The sequence below is a fragment of the Entelurus aequoreus genome, linkage group LG06, assembly GCF_033978785.1.
Source record: "Entelurus aequoreus isolate RoL-2023_Sb linkage group LG06, RoL_Eaeq_v1.1, whole genome shotgun sequence".
Taxonomy (NCBI): Eukaryota; Metazoa; Chordata; class Actinopteri; order Syngnathiformes; family Syngnathidae; genus Entelurus; species Entelurus aequoreus.
The window spans coordinates 27,441,553-27,454,052 of NC_084736.1; the positions used below are offsets into that span (position 1 = coordinate 27,441,553).

General features: G+C 41.0%; 2 protein-coding genes across 2 annotated transcripts in view; one reads left to right on the plus strand and one right to left on the minus strand.

Annotated features, from left to right (window-relative positions):
- LOC133651506 (uncharacterized) overlaps nt 1-2,782 on the minus strand; it is a 4,130-nt gene extending 1,348 nt beyond the window's left edge. The window contains exon 1 of the mRNA XM_062049460.1: nt 1-2,782. This exon is cut by the window's left edge and continues 1,348 nt beyond it. Coding sequence (XP_061905444.1) covers nt 1,897-2,664 — 768 coding nt within the window. The 5' untranslated portion in view covers nt 2,665-2,782 and the 3' untranslated portion in view covers nt 1-1,896.
- LOC133652725 (alpha-1,6-mannosylglycoprotein 6-beta-N-acetylglucosaminyltransferase B-like) overlaps nt 1-12,500 on the plus strand; it is a 651,209-nt gene that overhangs the window by 439,057 nt on the left and 199,652 nt on the right. The window lies entirely within an intron of this gene.

A 12,500-nucleotide genomic window follows, 5' to 3' on the forward strand; every position in this document is an offset into this window, starting at 1 on the left:
GTAGTTTACCATGAGGTCAGGATCGAGGTTAGGTCTTTTGAGCAGAGGATGAATAACCGCTTTTTTAAATGCTAGGGGAACAGTGCCGGAGGAAAGTGATAAGTTTATAATATTTAACACTGATGGACCTAATAATACAAACAGTTCCTTGATAAGTTTCCCAGGAAGTGGGTCAAGTAAACATGTTGTTTGTTTTATCCCACTTACACGCTGTAATAATTCCTCTAATGTTATTTCATCAAAAATAGAGAGACTATTTTGGAGGGCAGTGTCCGTCGTATATACAGTCGTATTTGTGTTAATAGAGCCCAGTTGTAGCTGGGATGCGTTGTCTTTAATCTCCTTTCTAATGAGTTCAATTTTCTTATTAAAGAAATTCATAAAATCATCTGCCGAGTGGGTGGAGCTACTGGGAGGAGTCCCTTGTTGGGTTAGCGATGCTACTGTACTAAACAGAAATTTAGGATCGTTTTTGTTGAGGCGGATGAGATTTGAGTAGTATTTAGCTTTAGCTAAGGTAAGCATGCGTTTATAAGTTATTAAACTATCACTCCATGCTTGATGGAAAAACTCAAGTTTAGTCGCGCGCCATTTGCGTTCCAGTTTTCTACATGATAATTTATGAGCTCTAATTTCTTCTGTAAACCATGGGGTGCGCCTTTTAGGGGCCCTTTTTTGCTTTAGCGGTGCTATACTATCAATAATTTCGCGCAAGGCATCGTCAAAGTTGTTAGTGAGTTTATCAATAGAGCCGACATAATTTGGGAATGGTGCTATTACCGAAGGCAGTAGGTCAGCAAGAGTCATCGTTGTGGCAGCATTAATGTTGCGGCCGCTATAGCAGTTATTATTATTATTAGCTTGTTGACAAAGAGTCAAAACTTCAAATTTTATAAGGTAATGATCGGACATTACTTTAGTATATGGAAGTATCATAACTTTGGAGGTGGTGACACCCCTGACAAGCACTAGATCTATTGTATTACCGTTGCGATGCGTGGGTTCATGTATTATTTGTGTAAGACCACAGCTATCAATTATGGTTTGGAGCGCCACGCACTGAGGGTCCGATGGGGTATTCATATGGATATTAAAGTCCCCCATTATGATTATATTGTCGGCGTGCGTCACTAGATCAGCAACGAACTCTGAGAATTCACTGATAAAGTCCGAATAGGGCCCAGGGGGGCGGTAGATAACAGCCAGGTCGAGAGGTAGCGGTGTGACAGACCTCATAGTAAGCACCTCAAACGATTTATATTTATTATTTAGGTTAGGGGTAAGGTTGAAATTTTCATTGTATATTAGTGCGACACCCCCTCCCCTTTTAAGAGGGCGGGCAACATGCGCATTCGTATAGTTAGGAGGAGATGCCTCATTGAGCGCAAAAAATTCGTCCGGTTTGAGCCAGGTTTCGCTAAGACCAATGACGTTAAGATTGTTGTCTCTAATGACCTCATTAACCAATAACGCCTTGGGAGACAATGATCTTATGTTTAAAAAGCCCATATTATAGGTATTGGGCTGTTTTGACGAGTTTTTGTTAAGATTATCCGTAGTGGCAATATTAACAATGTTGCGTTTATTATGCGTAGTGCACTTTAAATAGTTTCGACCATATCTAGGAATTGATATGACGGGAATTTTCCGATTGTTTGCTTGGTGCTGCAATAGACTGGACATATCATAATTTGCCACCTCAGTAGAATGCATGTCCACCTCTGACACAGACACAACAGAAAAAACATTATGTGAATTGTGTATTATTCTAAGAGAATTGCTATGCGTACATGGATTATCCAGCCTGGCGCTGGCTAGTTCTAGCTTAACTGACTCCTCACCCGGACTAACAGACATTGTAATTGCCTGTGACCGGGCTTGCTCTAGTGTAGTCAGTCAAGTGAGACTTAAATAGTAGTCTATGTTTCTAGACAGGATGATGGCGCCTTCCTGGTTAGGGTGAAGGCCGTCTCTCATCAGCAAGCCTGGTTTGCCCCAGAAAGAGGGCCAGTTATCAATAAACGTTAGGCCCTGCTGCCTACAGTAGCTAGCCAACCACTTGTTAAGCGAGACTAATCTGCTATATCTCTCATCATTGCCTCTCGCAGGCAGGGGGCCAGAGACAATTACTCGATGCCTGGACATCTTTCTGGCGAGATCACAAGTCCTGGCTATGTTTCTCTTTGTAATCTCTGACTGTCTCATTCTAGTGTCATTGGAGCCAACGTGTACAACTATATTCGCATAATTAGTGGTGCGATTAGCCTGTCGTACGTGTTTACTAGGCCTGTTGCGAGTTAGCTCCCTAAGATTAGCTTCAATGTCAGGTGCTCTGGCCCCGGGGATACACTTTATTGTGGCTGGTTTGCTAAGCTTTATGTTTCGGGTGATGGAGTCCCCTATAACTAAGGTGTGGTGCCCGGTAGACTGGGGTGTAGGACTAGCTAAAGAGCTAAATCTATTATGCGTCTCAACCGGTACACCATAGCTTGTAGGCCGCTTAGGACTGCTACAAGCTGGGCTAGTTAGCTCGCTACAGCTAACGCTAGCAGATGTGTCCGCAACATCTAAAGTTACGACATTACTCTGCTCTAACTGGCGGACACGGCCCTCTAGCAGAGCCAACCTCTCCGTGAGTATGGTGCAAGACGCGCAGGAAGCCATTACTCACAGTGTTTTCTGTCACCGAGTGAAGTTCCTGCTGTCCTCAGGGAAGTGGTCGCGGTCTGTAGGAGTAGCTTCTTACTGACCGGCGCTGCCTTTCTCCGCGCTAGCTTAGCAGCTAGCTAGCTGAGGAAAGGGTGGTGGGACAGAGATCGGGTGATTTGCAAGTTAAATAGTACCACTAAAAATGTTTGAGAAGTGATAAAGAAAGCTGTAGAACAATTATATATATATATATATATATATATATATATATATATATATATATATATATATATATATATATATATATATATATATATATATATATATATATATATCTATATATATCTATATATATCTATATATATATATATATATATATATATATATATATATATATATATATATATATATATATATATAGATATATATATATATATATATATGTATATATATATATATATATATATATATATATATATATATATATATATATATATATATATATATAAATATAATGTGTGTATTAGGGTTGTCCCAATACCAATATTTTAGTACCGGTACCAACATGTATTTCGATACTTTGCGATACTTTTCTAAATAAAGGGCACCACAAACTTTTTGGAGGCGGTATAGTACCGAATATAATTCATTAGTACAACCCTATTATGTATGTACTGATTGTTTCCTTGATAAAAAAAAAAATCTAATTATAATAATGAGCCAGTCTTTTTAATGTCTCTTTTAGAATAATGATAATGATGATGATGATGATAATGCCACACTTTAGCTCTCTCTACATTACCAGGAACTCAAAGCAGCGCTGCATGACACATAGGTGCAAGAGAGCTTTTAAAATGCACACGCTCCTTTTTAATCCGCTCTTTTTACGGTGCAGGAGACTAATGATGTGGAAAAAGAAGGCACGGCGAGAAGCTTTCCACCGGAGTGCCGAGCATTAAAGACAGACGTTTGATCCAAGATATCTTAAAGGCTCCAGAGGTGTGCTGACACATTCTAATAAGTTTTGAAGACCGCCTTTAGTGAGTTCTTTCAACACGAGGGTCTTAATGCACATTGCCTTAAACGGCTGTGACGCTTTATCCCGGCTAAAGTAGACTAAATGGTAGGAGGTCATAATGTCACACCGTTTCTCTTTCAGCCACCTTTTATTGCTGACAAACACCCAGTGATGTGTAGAAATAGAGGCTTGTGAGTCGACCTGGTTCTGTGTGTAACCCAACATATTTTTTTGTGAAAGGAATGTTCCACATTGAAATGGCAACATTTCAAATAAATAAAAGGTGCAGTTTCCCTTTTAATTAAAAATCAACCAAAAGAAGTAAGAACAAATCATGGTTTGGTGGTGGTGGAGTTGAAGAGCATTGGAGGTGACCACGGTGAACGTTACAAAGTCCTCCCACTCTCCCACAAATGCACCGCCCACATCCCCCCCGACTTGCTCCGTTGTAGAAGAGATCAAAGGATCTCCGCCTGACATTTGAGTCGACTCACACTGACTTAAGTTAAAAGAATCTCCGGTAAGGCATGAAGGTTAGACTCCGTCCCTGAGGAAGGTTTTAGCAGCCGGCAAAAAAAAATAAAAAATGCAAACAAGTGTTGTTGTACTTCTACACATGTTGGGATGTCGTTTTGTGCGTTTATGCACACGTTTGGTGAATGAGGTGGTCTGTTTGAAAACAGATTATTCGTTCTTGTACGCTGAGCCAAGCTGAACGTGATCCAACGAGTTGTTCTCAAACGTCATGACAGCTTTCGTGTTTTTAGACAGTATCCAAAGAAACGGCACCCGATACATTTTAGAAAACATTTTCCATGTATTAGCCGCACCGGACTATAAGCCGCAGACATATACCTTGTAAAATGAGTTATTTACACAGAAATATTTTGTAAATGTTTATTTACATGCCTTAAATGTTTCCAAACAATGTCTGTAACACAGCAGTAAAACGGCTGATCAAACAAAACAGAAGTCAACCAGCTAAACAGACTTAATAACCTCACGGTAACGTTTTGGTGAATTTACTAAGGAATTTGTGAAACTGAAACAGTACAAAAATAATGCCATTGTAAGGTAATAATACTAACACAGACACTTGTAAACGTGTCAGCATATTAGCTAATGCTAACGACGCTAGTTTCATTACATGTGTGAAGTCTGTAGGAGTGTTTTCATGCATATGTGTATGTGCTATGGAAATAGATAGATAGTACTTTATTGGTCTCCTGAAGGAATCAATAAAGTACTATCTATCTATTTCCATAGCACATACACATATGCATGAAAACACTCCTACAGACTTCACACATGGGACGGTCTAGTAAATAAGAATTGTTGTAGTTGTATTGTAAAACTTACAAAAATGTTGCTTGAAATTATGAAGAATCCATACGAATAGAAACGCCATGGACGACTGAGAAGACGGAACGGAAATTACAGTCGCGATCACATGGACAAATATAAGACCTTCTGGAGGAAAGTTCTGTGGTCACATAAAACAAAAATTGGGCTGTTTGGCCATAATACCCAGCAATATGTTTGGAGGAGAAAAGGTGAGGCCTTTAATCCCAGGAACACCCACCTACCGTCAAGCATGGTGGTGGTAGTATTATGCTTTGGGCCTGTTTGATGCCAATGGAACTGGTGCTTTACAGAGAGCAAATGGGACAATGAAAAAGGAGGATTACCTCCAAATTCTTCAGGACAACCTAAAATCATCAGCCCGGAGGTCGGGACTTGGGCGCAGTTGGGTGTTCCAACAGGACAATGACCCCAAACACACATCGAAAGTGGTGAAGGAATGGCTAAATCAGGCTAGAATGAAGGTTTTAGAATGGCCTTCCCAAAGTCCTGACTTAAATGTGTGGACAATGCTGAAGAAACAAGTCCATGTCAGAAAACCAACAAATTTAGCTGAACTGCACCAATTTTTCCAAGAGGAGTGGTCAAAAATTCAAGCAGAAGCTTGCCAGAAGCTTGTGGATGGCTACCAAAAGCGCCTTATTGCAGTGAAACTTGCCAAGGGACATGAAACCAAATATTAACATTGCTGTATGTATACTTTTGACCCAGCAGATTTGGTCACATTTTAAGTAGGCCCATAATAAATTCATAAAAGAACCAAACTTCATGAATGTTTTTGTGACCAACAAGTATGTGCTCCAATCACTCTATCACAAAAAAATAAGAGTTGTAGAAATTATTGGAACCTCAAGACAGCCATGACATTATGTTCTTTACAAGTGTATGTAAACTTTTGATCGCGACTGTATACTTCCGGTTCAAAGCAGTAAACAGAAGAGCACTGCAACACCTGCATTGAGAAAACTTGTCCAAAAGTTGTCGCCATAGCACGAACAATTATGCACCATTTCAATGTATTTGCTTGTTTTTTGTGTTTTTTTTTATATATTTGCTTTATTGCCGTCAGCAAAGAAAAATCCATAAATTAGCCGCACCGTTCTATAAGCCGTAGGGTTCAAAGCGTAGTCCGGTATTTATGGTACAGTGTTTATATGTAATAACATTTAGACACTAGTGTCCGAAAGCATAATGCATTTAAAAAAAACATTTTGTTTCAATGTTGTATTTGTGTGTTAGAATATTGGTTGGGAAATTACCAAATTTCAATGGTCAATTCAACGTTAGGATCCAACATTGATTAAACGTCATCAAAGAGCATGTTTCAACGTTATGTTTGGTCATTTCCCAACTGATATTCTACAACTCAAATTTAAATGGTCAAATCAACGTCTGAACCCGACATTGATTAAACGTGAAAAAGCATGTTGTTTCATCGTTATGTTTAATTATGTATCTCTGTTTGAGTGGCGCCACGTTTGTTCACTTCCTGTTGTGGACACTTCCAGAGTTTTGCCAACATGTTATCATCTCGGTTATTGTACGCCCAAACATTGCACTTAACAATAACCTTTCCCAAATAGAGTGCCATGCAAAGAATCAACTTATATTCAATTGACTTATATTCAATTATATTTAATGTTCCAACTGAGAGACTTAATTTATTTTTGCAAATAATCATTAACTTAGAATTTAATGGCAGCAACACATTGCAAAAAAGTTGTCACAGGGGCATTTTTACTGCTGTGTTACATGGCCTTTCCATTTAACAACACTCAGTAAACGTTTGGGAACTGAGGAGACCAATTTTTGAAGCTTTTCAGGTGGAATTCTTTCCCATTCTTGCTTGATGTAGAGCTTAAGTTGTTCAACAGTCCGGGGTCTCCGTTGTGGTATTTTCGGCTTCATATTGCGCCACACATTTTCAATGGGAGACAGGTCTGGACTACAAGCAGGCCAGTCTAGTACCCGCACTCTTTTACTATGAAGCCACGTTGATGTAACACGTGGCTTGGCATTGTCTTGCTGAAATAAGCAGGGGCGTCCATGATAACGTTGCTTGGATAGCAACATAAGTTGCTCCAAAACCTGTATGTACCTTTCAGCATTAATGGTGCCTTCACAGATGTGTAAGTTACCCATGTCTTGGGCACTAATACACCCCCATACCATCACAGATGCTGGCTTTTCAACTTTGTGCCTACAACAGTCTGGATGGTTCTTTTCCTCTTTGGTCTGGAGGACACGACGTCCACAGGTCCAAAAACAATTTGAAATGTGGACTCGTCAGACCACAGAACACTTTTACACTTTGCATCAGTCCATCTTAGATGAGCTCGAGCCCAGGGGCCCTCTCAAGGGGCCCAGGCTTAGACTGAATTTTATTTTTTTTCTCACCCCACCCCCGTCCCCAGCATTCTCACCAGTTTCTCACCTTTTTTGTAAGGGGCGCCGGAAATTGGCAGACCCGTCAGCGATTGTGTTCTGTCTCCCTGTAATGTTTGTCTGCAGTTGAATGGGATTGTGCTGAAATCTAAAATGACCCTCGGGAATTATTAAAGTATTTCTGATTCTGATTCTGAAGCCGGTGGCATTTCTGGGTGTTGTTGATAAATGGCTTTCGCTTTGCATAGTAATTTTAACTTGCGCATACAGATGCAGCGACCAACTGTAGTTACTGACGGTGGTTTTCTGAAATGTTCCTGAGCGCATGTGGTGATATCCTTTACACACTGATGTCGCTTTTTGATGCAGTACCGCCTGAGGGATCGAAGGTCCGTAATATCATCGCTTGCTTGCAGTGATTTCTCCAGATTCTCTGAACCTTTTGATGATACTACGGACCGTAGATAGTGAAATCCCTAAATTCCTTGCAATAGCTGGTTGAGAAATGTTGTTCTTAAACTGTTGGACAATTTGCTCACACATTTGTTGAGAAAGTGGTGACCCTCGCCCCATCCTTGTTTGTGAATGACTGAGCATTTTGTGGAAGCTGCTTTTACACCCAAGAGCTAGCTTAGGTAGCTCTTGGGTATAAAAGTTCAAGGAGGAGTTCAAGTACCTAGGAGTCTTGTTCACGAGTGAGGGAAGAGTGGATCGTGAGATCGACAGGCGGATCGGTGCGGTGTTTTCAGTAATGCGGACGCTGTATCGATCCGTTGTGGTGAAGAAGGAGCTGAGCCGGAAGGCAAACCTCTCAATTTACCGGTCGATCTACGTTCCCATCCTCACCTATGGTCATGAACTTTGGGTTATGACCGAAAGGACAAGATTACGGGTACAAGCGGCCGAAATGAGTTTCCGTCGTCAGGTGGCGGGGCACCGATAGGGTGAGAAGCTCAGCCCTCCGGGGGGAGCTCAAAGTAAAGCCGCTGCTCCTCCACATTGAGAGGAGCCAGATGAGGTGGTTCGGGCATCTGGTCAGGATGCCACTCGGAGGTGTTTAGGGCACATCCGACCGGTAGGAGGCCACGGGGAAGACCCAGGATACGTTGGGTAGACTATGTCTCCCGACTGGCCTGGGAACGCGTCAGGATCCCCCGGGAGGATCTGGACGAAGTGGCTGGGGAGAGGGAAGTCTGGGCTTCCCTGCTTAGGCTGCTGCCCCCGCGACCCGACCTCAGATAAGCGGAAGAAGATGGACGGATGGATGGATGCTTTTATACCCAATCATGGCACCCACCTGTTCCCAATTAGCCTGTTCACCTGTGTGATGTGTTCCAAATAAGTGTTTGATGAGCATTCCTCAACTTTCTCAGTCTTTTTTGCCATTTGTGCCAGCTTTTTGGAAACATGTTGCAGGCATCAGATTCCAAATGAGCTGATATTTGCAAAAAATAACATAACGTTTTCCAGTTCAAACATTAAGTATCTTGTCTTTGCAGTCTATTCAATTGAATATTAGTTGAAAAGGATTTGGAAATCATTGTATTTTGTTTTTATTTACCATTTACACAACGTACCAACTTTACTGGTTTTGGGGTTTGTACGTACCGATTAATACATTGCATTGGTTGGAATCGTAACGTGTTGAACCGACATTCGATTCCAAAGCGAACCGTCACCCCAGGAATAGGATCGAATCGTTCGGTGCCCAAAGATTCACACCCTTTGCATTCTGCACCCTGCAAAATAAGGAAGAAGGAACAAAAATACATGAAAGCCATGAAAGTGCCAGGATGAGGATTTAGTGTTCCAACTGCTGTGCACCACTTCACTGAACAGTCTGTCACAAAAGTCTCTTTTATCCCGCTCTCTTGTTTGCGGCTTTGTGGCGTCACTCCTCGCTCATTTGTTGCCTCTCTTCCAACACAACAACCGTGTTTGCCCTTTCCGCCGCTGAGGACTGGGCCTAGTGTGGGACTAATAGTGCACACTGAGGGCGGTGATGTTGATAAAATGGTCTCCCGGCTTTGCTACTGGGAAATGAGCAACTTCATTGTAATGGTTTGTGTTAATTGGCTGGGAGAATATTGGTGTCTCCATGGAGCTCGGAGACACAACTTCAGTGGATCACTTCAAAAAGCTCTTTTATTTTGGAGTTTCACATCTCCTATTTAATCTTGTGGTCCACATAGGGTTGTCCCCGTACCAATACTTTGGTACCAATACCAATACCAACATGTATTTTCATACTTTTCTAAATAAAGGGTACCACACAAAATGGCATTATTGGCTTTATTTTGACAAACATTTTTTTAACGGTCCATTAAAAATATGTTTTTTATTGCAATTTTGTCCTTAAACAAAATAGTGAACATACAAGACAACTTGTCTTTTAGTAGTAAGTGGGGTTGTACGGTATACCGGTATTAGTATAGTACCGCGATACTAATGAATCATTGAAACGTACCGGTCACGCACCCCCCCGTGTCCGCGTCGAAGTCACGTCGTGACATTGCTGGTTTACGAGCAGAGGAGCATGTTCGGCAGCGCACACGTACAGAGTACTTACAAGCAGACACAGTGTGTAGACAGAAAAGGGAGAACGGATGCATTTTGGCTTAAAAACTAAAGATAAAGGTGAAGTTATAACACTGAAACGCCCTCAGGAAGAGGTGCTTTAAGACATGGCTAGCTAGCTAGCGGCTAACATCCATCCGCCGTCGGCAGTGTTTTAGCTACTTCTAAATTACTAATCCTCGCCTCCATGGCGACAAATAAAGTAAGTTTCTTACAAGTATCATTATCACTGCAGGATGAGAAATAGCTAAACATGCTTCACTACACACCGTAGCTTACCGGCGTCAAAATGTAAACAACATCTAGTCGATACTACTATGATTATGTCGATATTTTTTGGCATCACAACATCTTCTTTCGTTTTTAAAAATGTTTATATTATGTTAATAAACTCAGGAAATACGTCCCTGGACACATGAGGACTTTGAATATGACCAATGTATGATGTTGTAACTACTTGGTATCGGATTGATATCCAAATTTGTGGTATCATCCAAAACTAATGTAAAGTATCAAACAACAGAAGAATAAGTGATTATTACATTTTAACAGGAGTGTAGATAGAACATGTTAAAAGAGAAAGTAAGCAGATATTAACAGTAAATGAACAAGTAGATTAATAATTAATTTTCTACCACTTGTCCTTAATAATGTAGACAACATAATAGAATGATAAATGACACAATATGTTACTGCTTATGTCAGCAGACTAATTAGGAGCCTTTATTTGTTTACTTACTACTAAAACACAAGTTGTGTAGTATGTTCACTATTTTATTTAAGGACAAACTTGCAATAAGAAACATGTGTTTAATGTACCCTAATGTACCAAAATAATTTTAGAACCGGTACCAAAATATTTGTATCGTTACACTAGTAGTAAGTAAGCAAACAAGGGTTCCTAATTTGTCATTTCTTATTTTATTTTGTCAAAATTATGAGGGACAAACAGTAGAAAATGCATTATTAATCTACTTTTTCATTTACTGTTAATATCTGCTTACTTTCTCTTTTAACAGGTTCTATCTACACTTCTGTTAAAATGTAATAATCACTTATTCTTCTCTTGTTTGGATACTTTTGATTAGTTTTGGGTGATACCACAAAGGTGGGTATCAATACGATACCAAGTAGTTACAGTATCATACATTGGTCATATTCAAAGTCCTCATGTGTCCAGGGACATATTTCCTCAGTTTATAAACATAATAAACAAAAAGAGGAAAAAATTTCATTTGTTTACATTGAGGAGTGCTAGCTTGTTGTTAGCAGTTAGCTATTGTATCCTACGGTGTGTAGTGAAGCATGTTTTGTTACGTGTGGGGGGTCGCAGCTCACTGCAGGGTTCGTTCCCCCGGGATGCAGACGGACCACTCCGGACAGGACGTGCAGGTAGGAACATGATTTATTCTTGAAAATCAAAGAGGTACAAAAAACAGAAAACGTGCCTATCACACTCGAAGCTAAGGCTACCACTTAGCATAGACTAGAGACAAGCAATACTCACGTAACGGGTTGCATGTTACAAACAAAGAAGCCAGGCCAACTGACCGGCAAAGGCAGGCTTAAATAATGCCTCTGATTAGTGCTCGGGAAACAGGTGAGCGTCCCGAACACCAATCAGAGAGAGGTGAAAACATTTAGCAACCATGGTAACCAAAACAAACTCAAGGGTGCACAAAACAGGAACTGAGGGAGTCCAAAACTAACAGAAAATAACAAAACATGATCCGGGCCACGGATCATAACATGTTTAGCTTTTCCTCGTCCTGCAGGGATGATACTTGTAAGAAACGTACTTTATTTGTCACCATGGAGGCGAGGATTAGTGATTTAGAAATAGCTAAAACACTGCAGACTGCGGATGGAAGTTAGCCGCTAGCTAGCTAGCTATGTTTAAAGCTCCATCTTGTAGATCAGCGTTTCAGTGTTATAACTTCACCTTTATCGTTTGTTTTTAAACCAAAATGCTTCCATTCTCCCTTTTTTGTCCACACACTGTGTCTGCTTGTAAGTATTCTGTACATGTGCGTTGCCGAACATGCTCATCCCCTCGTAAACCATAAATGTGATGCCTGTTAATAAAAAAATAATAAGAGAAGGGAACCAGTATTTTTTTCGAGGCGGGATAGTACCGTTTATGATTCATCAGTATAGTGGTTCTTTATTAGTACAGGTATTGTCACGGCCGGCAACCTTGCGCGCTGCAAGCACCGCAGGACACGCCCCCACACGCGCCGCGCAGACCGCGGCCACGCACCTCCACAGCTGGCGGCAATCCTCTATCAGCACACCTGCCGTTAATGAAGTAGCTGCCTTCATAAGCGTGGACAACCTGGCATGCCGCCGCCGGAATATAGTCTACTGTACAGTAAGCGATCATCTCCTGCTTTATGTATCTTGCTCTCTCAGTGTTTTCCCTTCCGTGTTTCATTGTCGTGTCATCCTACCGCAGACCTCCGTTCCCGTGTTTTGACGTTGCTGTGTGTCTCGTCATTCCTCGTCGTCC